Source organism: Microchirus variegatus (assembly GCF_963457635.1).
Source record: "Microchirus variegatus genome assembly, chromosome: 16".
NCBI classification, from domain to species: domain Eukaryota; kingdom Metazoa; phylum Chordata; class Actinopteri; order Pleuronectiformes; family Soleidae; genus Microchirus; species Microchirus variegatus.
Window position 1 is genome coordinate 1,479,105 of NC_139817.1, and position 17,111 is coordinate 1,496,215.

General features: G+C 41.0%; 1 protein-coding gene across 1 annotated transcript; it reads right to left on the reverse strand.

Annotated features, from left to right (window-relative positions):
- Window positions 1-1,965: 1,965 nt before the first annotated feature.
- On the reverse strand, window positions 1,966-14,151 carry mdm1 (Mdm1 nuclear protein; the record flags this gene model as incomplete). The annotated part of the gene is made up of 16 exons (XM_083902831.1): window positions 14,090-14,151; window positions 13,040-13,139; window positions 11,964-12,131; window positions 11,712-11,870; window positions 11,042-11,136; window positions 10,814-10,936; window positions 10,526-10,687; window positions 9,776-9,864; window positions 9,563-9,650; window positions 6,119-6,347; window positions 4,662-4,788; window positions 4,272-4,354; window positions 3,987-4,039; window positions 2,899-3,112; window positions 2,220-2,276; window positions 1,966-2,075 (listed from the first exon to the last, which is right to left on the reverse strand). Exons 1-16 carry the CDS (start codon window positions 14,105-14,107, stop codon window positions 1,966-1,968), a joined length of 1,875 nt encoding a protein of 624 aa, XP_083758957.1. The 5' UTR covers window positions 14,108-14,151.
- Window positions 14,152-17,111: the final 2,960 nt, after the last annotated feature.

A 17,111-nucleotide genomic window follows, 5' to 3' on the forward strand; every position in this document is an offset into this window, starting at 1 on the left:
GTGGAGCAAATTCTTTTTAGATCGTACGTTTATCGCACAACGTCAGATTTTTTTGTCTCTGTCGTTTCCGATCTTTTTTTTTTTTTTCATCGCTGATGTTTTTCCGATCTTTTTTAACACGACGGTTATTTTTAGTTTCCTGGTCGTGAAGATGAGAGGATGAAATGACTGAGTGATTTTTCTGTTTAACTTTTACTTTTCTTGTTGTGGTTCGCGGCGGTCGAGGGGGCGGAGTCATGATCAAAGCTGTTTCGGGCGAACGCGACGTTTCCGCCGTTTTTTTTTTTTTTTGGTGTTTTTTTTTTTGCTGATTTCTTTTGTGTAAATCAAATCATCACAAAAGCACAAACGTTAGTCACGACACGCGAGGAAGATCAGAAGTGGAGCAAACCACTTTGTGACGGAGGGGAAGTAACCACAGGCTTTTTATGACGAGGTCAACAAAAGGTTTTTTTTCTCTTATTCGGAAATAAAATTCAACTTAATTTGTGTAGAGTTGCGATATTTCTGTGTCTCTAAAAGTCACGTTACATAATAATTAAAAAAAAAAGACTAATTCATGCATCTGTCGTTCTTTAACGTCTGTGTTTTGTGTGCAAAGTTTATTAAAAGTTAAATATTACATGCGTTAATGTCAATAAAAGTCCCCGACCGTGTTAGCGTAGGTGTTAGCGTAGCTACACTTTTGTTTGTTCTCGTCGTTATATTGTTACGAGGGGGAATTCACGCTCAACTTTGTGTGTGTGTGTTTGTTTAGTGTGCGTAATGGGAAAAGTTTAGATGCTAATCTGTGTGTGTGTGTGTGTGTGTGTGTGTGTGTGTGTGTGTTTTCCGTTAATTCCCAGTCGAATGACGTAAACCTGTGGATTTAAACGTCGTAAAAAAAAAAAAAAAAAAAAAAATCCTGATTAATTAAGTTTTTATTTGATCGATTTGATCTCCACTAAAAAAAATTGTTGCTTTTACGCCAAACGCGACTCTTGAGATTACGTACGATAGTGGGCGTAGCATTAGCATTAGCATAGTTTCGGTCGCGCTAGTCGCGGATATTGAATGAAATTGAAAGATTTGCGTCATAAAAAAAAAGTTTGTCACAATTATTGTTCGCTTTAATACATTTAGTACTTAACTTTGGAAATTTGTCGCATTTAGCGAGCTAATCCGCTTTGAACGCATTTGATTTTTACTGTGATTACGATAAAAAATAAATTATTCGGCCAAAAAGAAAAGAAAACAGTCGTGTGTACGAACTTTGATGAAAAAAATCTTATATAGCGTCACTCACGACGTAATTCACAAGCTGCGTCTTTGGTTTCGATTCGTTAAAAATGACATGATTTGGATTCTATGCGACATCGCTAAAGCTAGCGATGCTAAAACACTTCAAATGTAGCGATGTGAGACTGCGATGTTTTGTGGTTATTAAAAAAAAACTCTGAAAACTTACGCCACGTGATTCTGGAGTTCCTCATGGTTCCATCTTGGGCCCGTTTCCGATAAACCAACGAGCGATATTTACGTTTTCTTCTGTTCTCAGCCGTTGTTTTTTTTTGCGTGAACAGTTCCATCCGTGCACGTTTGTTTGTTGTTATTTTCGGGAATATTTTAAGTGTCGCGCTAACGTTATTAGCATGTCTTGTTCCGAAGTTAGCGTCCTCCAGCGCTAGTCGGACACTCGCACTGCCAATTTTCTCGTTAACTGGGGAAATTAAGTTGAATTTTCTCATTTTTTTTGTTTTTTGGGGGAAAAAATGGCGAGAAAAAGTTTTGTTTTTTGGTGATTTTTTTTAATCAGTTTGTAAACAAACAAACAAACAAAAACATATCTAATACAAAACTATATTTTAAATTAATCTATAAAAATATACAGTGAAATTATCTCTATTTAAACGAATAAAACTCATTTAATCTCTAAACTCTCTACAGACGACACACTGTTTCCATGGCGACAAAGAGGGGGCGGAGTCATCTCTTCCCCCAGAAGTTCTCCCGTCTCTTCTGAGCGCGCTCCAGGACGCCGGACGCCGCCGAGAACGAGGCCGCGGAACGACATGACATCACCGAGAGACGGTCGTCTGGGCGACGGGGAGAGAGAGAGAGAGAGAGAGAGAGAGAGAGAGAGAGAGAGAGAGAGAGAGAGAGAGAGAGAGAGCGTTAATGTCAACAAATATAAAATAATAAAGTTTCATTTATACAAAAATATTGTTTTGTTTTTTTACCTTCATCAGAAAGAAAAGCTGAACATGGACGTGATCTGACCCTGAGACCAAGGTCACCTGAGAGGACAGGACACGTCATTCATGTGTTCATTCACTCATTCACTTACTCATTCACTCCTTCACTCACTCACTCATTCTTTCATTCACTCACTCGCTCATTCATTCACTCACTCATTTATGTGTTCATTCACTCACTCACTCTTTCATGTGTTCATTCACTCATTCATTCAATCACTCACTCACTCATTCATTCACTCACTCATTCATTTACTCACTCATTCATTCACTCACTCACTCATTCACTTACTTATTCACTCACTCTTTCATTCATTCATTCACTCACTCACTCATTCACTCACTCACTCATTCATTCACTCTTTCATGTGTTCATTTATTCACTCACTCATTCACTCTTTCATGTGTTCATTCATTCACTCAATCACTCACTCATTCATTCACTCTTTCATGTGTTCATTTATTCATTCACTCACTCACTCATTCACTCAATCATTCATTCACTCACTCACTCATTCACTTACTTATTCACTCACTCTTTCATTAATTCATTCACTCAATCATTCACTCATTCACTCACTCACTCATTCATTCACTCTTTCATGTGTTCATTTATTCACTCACTCATTCACTCAATCATTCATTCACTCACTCATTCACTCACCGTTGTGTTGAAAGTCAGCGCTCCTCAGTTGACCTCTGATGCCGTGCACTGCAGGTGTGACCAGAGGGGGCGGAGCCACCTGGGGTGAAGGAGGCGTTTGCTTCACCCTGATTGGTTTGGAGGAGGGTTTGTGGTCAGGGGAGGGGCCGGGCGACGGACGGAGGGAGTGGTCATTCTCAGGCCACGCCTCCGCGGAAACGGCTGATCCACACCTCTGGAGACGCAGACATAGTGATGTGATGATGTCATAGGGTGATGTGATGATGTCATACAGTGGCATGATGATGTCATAGGGTGACGTGATGATGTCATAGGGTGATGTAATGATGTCATACAGTGGCATGATGATGTCATAGGGTGATGTGATGATGTCATACGGTGACGTGATGATGTCATATGGTGAGATGATGATGTCATACAGTGGCATGATGATGTCATACAGTGGCGTGATGATGTCATACATTGACGTGATGATGTCATACAGTGACGTGATGATGTCATAGGGTGATGTAATGATGTCATACAGTGGTATGATGATGTCATACAGTGGCGTGATGATGTCATACATTGACGTGATGATGTCATACAGTGACGTGATGATGTAATATGGTGACATGATGATGTCATACAGTGGCATGATGATGTCATACAGTGGCATGATGATGTCATACAGTGGTGTGATGATGTCATATATTGACGTGATGATGTCATACAGTGATGTGATGATGTCATACGGTGACTTGATGATGTCATACAGTGATGTGATGATGTCATACGGTGACTTGATGATGTCATACAGTGGCGTGATGATGTCATACAGTGATGTGATGATGTCATACAGTGATGTGATGATGTCATACAGTGGCATGATGATGTCATACAGTGACTTGATATCATACAGTGGCGTGATGATGTCATACAGTGGCGTGATGATGTCATACGGTGACATGATGATGTCATACAGTGACTTGATGATGTCATACAGTGGCGTGATGATGTTATACGGTGGCGTGATGATGTCATACGGTGGCATGATGATGTCATAGGGTGATGTGATGTCATACAGTGACGTGATGATGATGTCATACCTGATGTCTGTCTTCCTCACTGTTGTGCAGTTTTCCCACCAGTATGGCGCCTCCTGCTGGACAAACAGAGGACAGACGTCATTATTGTGAACATAAACTCATGTCATTCATGTGTTCATTCATTCATTCATTCATTCATTCACTCACTGAACCTGATGATATTCATCAAAATTGCTGTTTTCTGAGGCTCTGATTAAAGTTTGGACGACAATGTGACCTCTGTGTGTGTGTGTGTGTGTGTGTGTGTGTGTGTGTGTGTGTGTGTGTGTGTGTGTGTGTGTTCACCTGTGGTTGGTGTGGTGAGGTCATGGTGAGTTCTCTGAACTGGTCTCATCTTCAGCGTTGGTGTCGGTAATCTTCCCTCCTCCCTGCACACACACACACACACACACACACACACACACACACACACACACACACACACACACACACACACACACACACACACACACACACACACACACACACACACACACACACACACACACACACACACACACACACACACACACACACACACACACACACACACACACACACACACACACACACACACACACACACACACACACACACACAGCGTGTTAAGTTGCAAATAAACTGCACAATTTTAGGCAACAAAACAAAGAAAATGAAGATAAAACAATAGTTAGTTTTAATGTTGTAAGAACTCACTCGTCTGTATCTTCATCATCTTCATCATCATCATCATCATCTTCCTCCCACGCTGTGTGTCTCACAGGACTCACAGGTGTTTGTGTGTTTGTTTGCATGGTTTTGTTTGTGTTGTTGTTTATTTCTGCTGAACCCACAACAGACGACCTGTTACTGGAGCCACTGTTGACAACAACACACACACACACACACACACACACACAATTTTAAAGAAGCAGCGATCAGCAAATCAGTGACAACAGCACAATAAAAACACAGTTTTCTGTCAATTTAGAGACAATGAAACTGAGTTTTCTGTTGATTAAGAGAAAAAAGTAAGTTTTCTGTCAAATAAGAGACAAAAAAATTAGTTTTCTGTCAATTCAAAGACAAAAAGTGAGTTTTCTGATCATTTAGAGACAAAAAACTCAGTTTTCTGTCAATTAAGACACAAAAAAGTGAGTTTTCTGTCAATTTAGAGACAAAAAAATTAGTTCTCTGTCAATTTAGAGACAAAAAGTGAGTTTTCTGTCAATTTAGAGACAAAAAAGTGAGTTTTCTGTCAATTTAGAGACAAAAAAGTAAGTTTTCTGTCAATTTAGAGACAAAAAGGTGAGTTTTATGTCAATTTAGAGACAAAAAGTGAGTTTTCTGTCAATTTAGAAACAAAAAGGTGAGTTTTCTGTCAATTTAGAGACAAAAAAGTGAGTTTTCTGTCAATTTAGAAACAAAAAGGTGAGTTTTCTGTCAATTTAAAGACAAAAACTGAGCTTTCTGTCAATTTAGAAACAAAAAAGTGAGTTTTCTGTCAATTTAGAAACAAAAAGGTGAGTTTTCTGTCAATTTAGAGACAAAAAAGTGAGTTTTCTGTCAATTTAGAGACAAAAAAGTGAGTTTTCTGTCAATTTAGAAACAAAAAGGTGAGTTTTCTGTCAATTTAAAGACAAAAAGTGAGTTTTCTGATCATTTAGAGACAAAAAAAATTAGTTCTCTGTCAATTTAGAGACAAAAAAGTGAGTTTTCTGTCAATTTAGAAACAAAAAGGTGAGTTTTCTGTCAATTTAAAGACAAAAACTGAGTTTTCTGATCATTTAGAGACAAAAAGGTGAGTTTTCTGTCAATTTAAAGACAAAAACTGAGTTTTCTGTCAATTTAGAAACAAAAAAGTGAGTTTTCTGTCAATTTAGAAACAAAAGAGTGAGTTTTCTGTCAATTTAGAGACAAAAAAGTGAGTTTTCTGTCAATTTAGAGACAAAAAATACGTTTTTCTGTCAATTTAGAAATAAAAGAGTGAGTTTTCTGTCAATTTAGAGACAAAAAAGTGAGTTTTCTGATAATTCAGAGACAAAATAGTGAGTTTTCTGTCAATTTAGAGACAAAAATGTGATTTCTGTCAATTTAGACACAAAAAAATGACTTTAATGTCAATTTAGAGACAAAAAGAAAGTTTTCTGACATATAAGAGACAGTTCTCTCACACCTGATCAGGTCCAGCGCCTCCACACAGGGTGAACTGTGGCTGTCGGGCTCTGTCTGGCAGAGGTCAAAGGTCAGACGAGGCGAGGGCGGGTCAGAGTCGGTTGCGTCCGCCGGCTCCTCCCACAGAGCGGTTTGCGCCGACCTCAGTTGACCCAGGTGACCTCTGGAGAAGTTGGCGCCCCAGGCGCGGCAGCGATGCGACGAGGCCTGCTGACGCAGCGCCACCACCTGGAGACGGGAGAAACATCGCAAATAATACTGAGAATTAATAATTATTCAGATCTTTATGAGCTTCGGTCTCTCGCACCAAAGCCCATAGAGAAAAACACTGATTTTTAGCTCATGGTGACACAGGAGATGCTGGTCTACTGCTGCCTCGTGTGGTCACTTTGTGTCAATAAAGTTAATCAAAATGTAGGTTTTTAAAAGCCGAATTTGACAAAATCAGTCATTGTAAGTTAGTGATGGAGGCAGCAGGGCTTAGCTGAGGAAACGGCACAGTTAAAATCATGTTAGTGTACTTGTGAGAGGCACCGACACATATTCACAGCAGTGCTGTGGCGCCCCCTGCTGCTGGAAAACTGCCTGAAACTGAAGTTTCAGGCAGTCAACCAGCACTCACTCTCCCACACCAAACCCCATAGAGAAAACCGGTGATTTTAGCTCACGGGGGACACAGGAGCTGCTGGTCCACTGCTGCCTCGTGTGGTCATTTTGTGTCACTGAGGTGATTGTTAACGCAGATTTTTAAAAGCCGAATTTAAAGAATAAGTCATTTGTGGATCAACAACTCCTGTGAACTCCTGTGTCTCTGTGACGTTAAAATCACTGGTTTTCTCTATGGACTTTGGTGTGGGAGAGTGAGTGGTTTTTACAAACTTGAGTTTCCTTTGTTGGAAAAGTGAAATAAAGTCTTAAATGAGTGTTTCGCTGAGGGACTAAATGTGTGTCTTTTCCGTTGACATGACGCTCGCGCTCCACTGATGCGTCTCCGCGACGACGGTCGTCACGGAGACGACGTTTAAAGTCGAGTCCAGGAACAGAGAAAGTGGAACAGAGGTGAGACAGGAAGTGAAACCATCTCCGTGACTCAGCGTTGTTTAAAAAGCTGCAGAATCGGCACTTTTTCCTGACGTATCAACGGCAAACGTACAACGGTGCAGAGACGAGACTTTTGTCCAGAGTTTAAAAATCAGCGCTCGAATCGTCCGGTGAAGCGTTTTTTTTCCGCGGCTGTGGTCTGAGAGTCGCGTCTGCACCGAGCGACGCTGCAGCTTCACAGGAAACACGCAGATCGCTGCAGACTCACTGCAGACCTGAGGTCGGCTGCAGAGTCAGGCTGAGGCTGATGGGGAGAAAGAAACCGGAGTCGGGGGGTTAATCCAGGATCTGGAGTGGGGTCGAGGTCGGGGTCACTGCTGGGTTTACAAGAAGTGACACTGAACTGGTTTGATCAAAGAAAACCTTTGTTCAGGTTTTTATTCTGAACATCACGTGGTTTAAACCACTTCACTGAAGACTTTACGTCTTTATTTCACTGTTAAGACGGACTTTTCCAACAGGAAACCCGAGTTTCTAAAACCGCTCACTCTCCCACACCAAAGCCCATAGAGAAAACCAGTGATTTTAACATCACAGAGACACAGGAGTTGTTGATCCACTGCTGCCTCCATCACTGAGTTCACATGTCATATTCGGTCAATTTCGGCTTTTAAAATCTTGCATTTGGATGTACTGTAGTGACACAAAGTGACCACACGAGGCAGCAGTGGACCAGCAGCTCCTGTGTCCCTGTGGCGTTAAAATCACTGGTTTTCTCTATGGGCTTTGGTGTGGGAGAGTGAGTGGTTTTACAAATTGAACTACATGTCATTGTATATCATCAATAGACAGCCTTTCACACTTGGAAAAGGTGTTTGTTTTTATTTTTTTTGCTTTGAAAACTGTTTTACTCTCCCACACCAAAGCCCATAGAGAAAGCCAGTGATTTTAGCTCACAGGGACACAGGAGCTGCTGGTCTACTGCTGCCTCGTGTGGTCACTCTGTGTCACTTAAGTACATCCAAACGCTAGATTTTAAAAGCCGAATTGACCGAATATGACATGTGAACTTAGTGATGGAGGCAGCAGTGGATCAACAACTCCTGTGAACTCCTGTGTCTCTGTGATGTTAAAATCACTGGTTTACTCTATGGGGTTTGGTGTGGGAGAGTGAGTGAGTGAGTGATGAGCTTGAAGAGCTGAGGATCTACAAACTTTTGCTCAAATACAGAAACAATCGTAAAAGAAAATGATGATTTAAATTCGGCTTTAATCAGTGTGTGTGTGTGTGTGTGTGTGTGCGTGTGTGTGAGAGTTGTGTTTTGCTCACGATGGAAAACCTGAGTACTGAGTGTCAGCAGTAAAACCACAGAGTTTATTTCAGGGAAACAACGCTACATTAGTCAGTTTCACACACACACACACACACACACACACACATTCTTGTACTTACTGCATACTGAGGACCAGTATTTCCACTTTATAAATCAACATAATTACAAATATCTACTTCATGAATGACATCTACAAAGAACTACTGGTTGCAGTACCATAAAATGTCTGCAGGTGGAGCCCCAGAGCAGAAAGGGCTGGAAATTTTTTTTTAATTTAAATTTTTGGTCAAAAATTCAACAAAATGGTTAAATCCAAAATTTGAAAAACATTTTTGTCCCAAAATGTGAAAAAAAAAATTGTCCCAAAATGTGAAAAAAAAAATTGTCCCAAAATGTGAAAAAAAATTTTTTACCCAACATTTGAAAAAAAAAGTTGACCCAACATTTGAAAAAAAAAGTTGACCCAAAATTTGAAAAAAAAATTGACCCAACATTTGAAAAAAGAAAATTTGACCCAAAATTTGAAAAAAAAAGAATTGACCCAACATTTGATAAAAAAAACTTTGACCCAAAATTTGAAAAAAAAAAAATTTGACCCAAAATTTGAAAAAAAAATTGACCCAACATTTGAAAAAAAATATTTGACCCAAAATTTGAAAAAAAAAATTTACCCAAAATTTGAAAAAAAAATTGACCCAACATTTGAAAAAAATATTTGACCCAAAATTTGAAAAAAAAAATTGACCCAACATTTGATAAAAAAAACTTTGACCCAAAATTTGAAAAAAAAAAAAAATTACCCAACATTTGAAAAAAAAATTTGACCCAAAATGTTTGGCCAAAAATTTGACAAAAACGTCCTATGTTGTCCAAAATATGTTTTTTTTTTTTTTTTGACAAATTGAGTATAGCATGTTTACGACCTAAGGAAGTGATTTCAATGAAAACAAAGTGAGGACCGGCCAAAATGTCCCCACTCCATAAAAATGACCTCACTTTGTTGGTTAAAAACCCTCACTGGTCCTCAGTATGGCGCAAGTACAAGAACACACACACACACACACTAACCTGAGGGGTGTGGCCGTCCGTGGCTCCGCCCTTCTCTGGTGTTCTGTCAGCAGGAGAGTGAAAGCTGGACTGATACTCTGTCAACTTCCTGTCAGACACACACACCGACACACACACACACACACACACACACACACACACACACAATGTCATGAACACGGTTGTTGTAACACACTGTAACACACACTAACACACACGTAGAGAAACACACACCTGTGTCGTCTCTGCACCTGAGGAGGCGAGGACGTGACATAATTTGCTGGGCGGAGCTTCTTCTGAGACTCCTCCCTCTTTTTATTGATCTGAAATATTTAAAACATTCTTTAAATCAAATATAGACACACACACATGTACAAAGACACACACACACAGACAGAGACATGCACATACCACACACACACACAAAAACCATTAACAAAGACTCACACACAAAGACACACACACACAAACAAACAGAGACACACACACAAATACACTTAGAATGACACACATACAAAAACACACACAGACACACACACAAAGATACAGATACACACACACAAGCACACATACATAGAGACACACACAAAGACACACACACACGTACACAGACACACACACACACAAAGACACACACGTACAAAGACACACACACACGCACACACAAAGACACACACACGTACAAAGACACACACACACACACATACAAAGTCACACACACACGTAAAAAGACACGCGCCCACACACAGACATGTACAAAGACACACACACACACACACGCGCGTACAAAGACACACACACGTACAAAGACACGTACAAAGACACACACACACAGACATAAAGTCACACACACACAAAGTCACACACACACACACACAAAGACACACACACACACACACACGTACAAAGACACACACACACACACACACACACACACACACACACACACACACAAAGTCACACACACACATACACACTCAGTACCGTGTACGTGTGGAACAACGGGATTCGCTGATATTCCAGATGTTTCCGGAGGCGTGGCTCAGGGGGCGGGGCCTCGCCCTGGAAGCTGCGGCCATACTCTGTCTCCATGGCAACGGTGCTTCTCTTAAAGGGAGGGACGGACCTGCTGCTGGAGTACATGACCTGCAGGGTCAAAGGTCACACGTCAGCGCCATCACATCAACATCATCATCATCATCAGTCATCATCATAACGAACACTCTGCCTCCACCTGGTGGACACAGAGCTGAACTGCAGCTGTGACTTTACCTTCTGTGCAGTCAGTAAAGGTGACGCCGAGGTCACGGGCTTCTTTGAGCTGTACTGTCTGTGGTACTCTGACCTCTGACCTGCTGACCTAAGCCCCGCCCTCCACCGCAGAGCGCGATCGTCCTGCGGCACCCAAAAAAAGAGGGGGCGGAGTTCGCGTCAATCAATCACGTTGTGTCGTGTTGTGTTGTTCTGACACACAGGTGTGAGGCGGCGGCGGAGGCTCACCTGATTGGCCGACGGCCGCTGCTCGCCAGGTGCTGCTGATGTCAGAGGGCGGCCGGGCTGCGATTGGCCGTCAGGCTGAGCGGGGCGGGGCTTGGCTGAGGAAACGGCACAGTTAAAATCATGTTAGTGTACTTGTGTGTGGCACTGACACACATTCACAGCAGTGCTGTGGCGCCCCCTGCTGCTGGAAAACTGCCTGAAACTTCAGTTTCCAACAGTAAACCAGCACTCACTCTCCCACACCAAACCCCATAGAGAAAACCGGTGATTTTAGCTCACGGGGGACACAGGAGCTGCTGGTCCACTGCTGCCTCGTGTGGTCATTTTGTGTCACTGAGGTGATTGTTAACGCAGATTTTTAAAAGCCGAATTTAAAGAATAAGTCATTTGTGGATCAACAACTCCTGTGAACTCCTGTGTCTCTGTGACGTTAAAATCACTGGTTTTCTCTATGGACTTTGGTGTGGGAGAGTGAGTGGTTTAGAAAATGACAAAAACCTCCAGTTGTAAGATTCTTAGGTGATTCTTTTTTGGCAAAAATGTGTTTTCCCTTTGTGTCCACTGACCAACTGGCAGCCTGCGAATGGTTCTCAGCAGTAGGGGGCGCTCACGCGCTTCAACCGAACGAAACAAAAATGGCGTCCGCGTTATTTCAAAAGTCTGCGTTTACCGGGTTTTTCAGCGGATCTGCGAGGAGGTTCTGGCTCCATGGCGGGTCTCGGTCCCGCTGGAGTCTCTGGTTCTGCAGGAGGAGCAGGAGGAGGAGCAGGAGCAGGAGGAGGTGCAGGAGGAGGTGCTGTTTGGAGGGGAGTGGAGCATCCGTTTGAGGCTGAAGAAGAAGAAGAAGAAGAAGAAAACTCTTCACTTCACATCGGATTTTCAACAAAAACACACTTTGTTCTTTCCTGCAGCTCCTTCTTACGCTTCTTGTCGACACGCGGCGCCGAGGGCCCATGTCTGTGTGCGGTGGCGCTGGCCTCAGGTAGGGGGCGCTGTGGCTGCGACGGCCCGGGCAGCGGCGAGCAGGAGCGAGCGAGGCCGTGAAGGCGGAGCTTCCTGCGGCGCTGCAGACCCGGTTCTCTGCTCACGCCTGAGGAAACGATGCCGTATAGTAGTTGACGTTATTATTATTTTTAGTCGCCACGGTTGCACAAGCTCCTCCCCCTCCCTGATTCACCCCGCCCCCTTTCCACACACAAAGTGTCCAAAAAAAACGGTGAAAAACAGACAAACGTCGCGCTTTAAAGTTGTCGTATTTCAAGAACGGTTCATGATACAGATGCAGTTTTTGGTTTGCGAGCGTCAGGAGGCGTTCGGGAACTCCCACGTTCAAATTTGTGACAAACGGGCGTGAATTGACCGAGAAATGACAGTTTAAAATCAGCCTCGTCTTCATTTTTGAGCCGAGTTTTAACATGGGAGTGAATGGGAGGTTTGAGCAGAACTCTCTGCGCTTTTAGGTGATTTTAGTAAAAACTATAAGTCATATGAAAATCAAAACAACACACGGCGTTAGACGACGACCATAGCTACGTTTTCATGTAAAAACGGTCTGTGTGGGTTGAAATTTGTGGTCAGGAGAAGAGTTTGTTTAGAGGTTTTTGTGATTATTAGTGTGCCACTCTAGCCACGCAATACACGCTCATTATAACGTTAAAAATAAAAGTACAAAACTTAAACTGCGATTGTGTAAAAAGCGTAACAGTTATCGAAACTTTGATTCAGGTGAGTGAAGTCTTAAGTCTCGTGACCCGTTTAAAGTTTGAACCACGTCTCTACGTTAAAGTACGACGACACTGTGACGCTCCAAACTGGGCTAGGTTGTGATCATTTTTCCCCATTAATGTGTATGTGGAAATTATTCGCAGTTTTTTTGCGAGTACTAAAATTAAATCGGAGTACTAACTGGAGTAATTTGCATTGCACAGCAGGCACTCTCATCATCATAATGTGACGTTGTTATTTATTGATTTTTTTAACATACACATAAAAACTCACAGTTCTGGTCGGAGCGAAGGCCGGCCACCAGGGGGCAGCGCTGAGGCGACGCGCTCCTGGAGCGGGGGACGCCGAAGCACCTCTGGTATTCACTCCGACCCTGAAACACCGACAAAAAAACAGACACCGATGACGAGGACGACGCTGGGGCCCAAACACTGGGGCGGGACCCTCACGTGGGTCGCGGCGGATTATTTTCGGGTCGCTTAACTTAAGGTTACGACAATATTTATGTTTTTAAATAACACGCACAAACGTTATCAGGGTATTATTTCACCAGTCGATTCAAATTATGACATATTTAAAAAGTGGGATTAGATTTTTTTTTTACTGCACTGTATGATATTCTGTATTCTTAGTTAATTGCTAGCTTACTAAACTAGCTAATCTGTGCTAGTTTAGTCTTTTTGCATCTTTTCTCAACTCAAATGTATTTCTATATGTATGTATATAAGAAACAAGGTAAACGGTAAAAAGTAGAAAGCATAAAAACATTAAAAATTATATAGAGCACAGTAAAAACACTTAAAAACATAAATATATGTATGAAAAACGAATGTTTATATCTGTAATAATGAGCAAAAAAGACCAATAAAATCCAAATCTAATTAAATAACAGTAAATAACATGATTTGTTTGGTCTTAAACAGTTACGATAGCGCAAAGCTAAGTGCTAACAATAATAACAAACAAACATTAAAATAGTAAAAAGGAAATGAACACTCTGTATATTTAATGTAATGTTGTTTATTAGTTTGTTTTGATTTGAACTCTCATTGTGACGTCAGGCTAACTGTCTGTGTGCTGCTTCTAACCCAGATTAGCCGGATTATCTGATCAGATTAACGCAGTATTCCCTCCTGACTCGGCAGTCTAGTCCACTTCTGTCCGGTAAACCGGAACCAAAGAGTCTTCACTAAACCTGGATCTATTTTAAATCAGAAAGGACGCGATAATGACGTCAGAGCGTCGGTTAGCGTCGGTTTGTTAGGCTAGCTAGCCTGATGCTAACACACCTGTGTATGTAGTGTGTGTGTGTGTTGTTGTTACCTTGAAGCGGACTGTCATGGCGTCGTCTCTGTTGCGTCATCATCATCATCACACGAACTCGACGTAACGTCCACGTGACATTTTACGCTCGGTTTTTTTTACGGTGTTTCCGTGACTTCGGAGGTTTTAACGAGCGAGAACCGGCGGCGACGCGCGGCTCCTGCCGCTGCTCCAGTCACTGACGTTACCATGGCGACGATACGTCATCACGCACAGGCGCGTTCTTACAGCAGCGACGCGTGACGTCATCACAGCATCAGTGTATGTGTGTGTGTTTCATTTTCAACTGATAATATGATGATGATTTTAAGTGAAAATACATATTTATGATTTTTATTGAGAAAATACATTGTAATATTTTCATGCACACTGTTGTAGGAAAACATTATATAACATAACATACATTATATCTATATTTATATAGATTTATATTTCGCTATAGCTAGTTACCTGTCTAGCATCGATCCATTTAAGGTCGTCATCTATCTATCTATCTATCTATCTATCTATCTATCTATCTATCTATCTATCTATCTATCTATCTATCTATCTATCTATCTATCTATCTATCTATCTATCTATCTCAGTCAGGTAGTTAGCGAACTAGCATCTATCTATCTATCTAAGCTAGTTGGCTATCTATCCAAGCTAGTAAAATAACTAGCATCTATCTAAGCTGGTTACCGAACCAGCATCTATCTATTGAAAGCTAGTAAGCTACCTATTACGTTAGTTAGCTAACTAACTAGCATCTGTCTGTCTAAGCTACTTTGCGTATATAAAAGTCAATAAACTAACTAGCATCTATATACACTTTATAGCTATCTATCTTAGCTAGTAGGCTAACTAACATCTATCTTAGTTACCTAACTAGCATCTATCTATTGAAAATTAGTATGCTATCTAAATGAGTTAGCTAACTAGCATCTATCTATCTAAGCTAATTAGCATATACATAAATCAGTAAACTAACTAGCATCTATCTATGCTAGTAGCTAACTATCATCTATCCAAGCTAGTAAACCAACTAGCATCTATCTAAGCTAGTTACCTAACCAACATCTATCTATTGAAAGCTAGTAAGCTACCTAGTTAAGTCAATTAGCTTACTAGCATCTATCTATCTAAGCTACTTTGCGTATATAAAAGTCAATGAACTAACTAGCATCTATCCATGCTTTATAGCGATCTATCTAAGCATCATACATCAGCATATACACAAATCAGTAAACTAACTAGCATCTATCTATCTATGCTAGTGAGCTAACTGGCATCTATCCACACGATATAGCTATCTATCTAAGCTAGTAAGCTAACTAACATCTATCTTAGTTAGTTGAAAATTAGTATGCTATCTAAATTAGTTAGCTAACTAGCATCTATCCATCCATGCTAGTTAGCTATCTATCTAAGCTAGTAGTATGACAGGACTCTGATACATCTTGTGTACAATGAGAATAAAACCACGTCACAGTTTGCTGTTACAAAATTGCACCACTTTTATTCATTTAAGGCTTTTTAGTTTTTACTTTACATTTGGCTTCTCCCCCCCCCCCCCACTGACCCCTCCCCCGTCCCCTCCCCCCCCCCACACTGCTGCTGCTGCTGTGGTTTTCACCGGTGGTCAAAACCGGTTCAGACCATTTCAGAATTAGAATTATTAATATTGTCATTATTTTTTAAAATGTTTTATTTAAATTTCCATGCCAGTTCAACAAACAGCGCGTCTGAGATCTGAACCTGAAAAACGTCACCGGCTCAACGTTTACATTTCACTGGTCGTCATGCCGATACACAGAAACACAAGCAGATTCATGTCAGTGATGTCATCGTTATCATCCATCGATCAATCAATCAATCAATCAATCAATCAATCAATCGATCATTCCAGGAGGCTGCAGCCGCCGCCTCAGAGCATCAGCCGCAGCCGTCTTTACGTCTGATTGGTCGAGACTTTAAAAAAAAAATAATAACAAAAAGGCGGGAATTCTCATCCCTGGAATAATCCAGTTCGGGAATGTGTCGGGGGGAAAAAAACCCGGGAACATTTTTTTTAACCAGCATCAAAGTAGCATTTATGAAGATTATTTACATATTTAATGATCATATATTAACCACGTAATGAATAACTGATAACGACACATGTAGCACAGCTGTAATCAAACACTTTCCGATACGTATTCGTAAAAGTTCGTCTCGGGCTAATTAGCATTCCTACAGACGAGGAAGGTTTTCAAATTAAAAGCACGTCGGGTTAGCATGAAAAACAAGAACATTTGTATATTATTATTGAATCTGATTAGCGCTCTGCTAATGCCGTGTTACAAGTTATTCTTATACTTTTTTAAAATCATCTTCACAGTGTTTTTTATATAGTTAATATACTGCTTATAAATGCTAAAGAGTGCGGGTTTTAAAATGAAAGTGTTCCCATAATGCTTTGCCAAAACGTAACTTGAAAAAAAAAATTGCGATGACGCATATTTTTAGAGCACATTATAGACTCACTCCCGCCCCCTTGTGGCATAGAAAGAACATACGATTGTATTATTTATTCGTCGGGAATGCAGAGTCAGCAACTTTTTCTCGCAAATCGGATTTTCTTCCAAATTTTTTTTTTTTTTGTGTGTTCAATTTATGTTGGAGGTTGGATTTGACGCAAAAAAATGGACGCAAACATATCCGGGGTTAGCCACTGTTAAAGTTTCATAGCTACGCAAAACAATTTTTTTTGTTATTCGTGAATCCGACCTTGGAAATTCCGAGTTCCGACTACAAATGGAACGCGTCTCGTTAATCTTGGGTTCAGGGGGAAAGGTTTCTGTTGTAAAAAAAAAAAACGCGACTTATTAATAATTGGGTGTCATCTGCCGTCCAGCCACAAGGGGGCAACAATGAGGCTATTATGGAAAATAATATGTTAATACTTGGAATGCGAAAAAGCGCACTGGGAGAACCGAGAATCGTTCGGCGATTATTTAAAAAAAAAAAAAAAAAAAAAAAACTTTTTCTGCGAAATTTA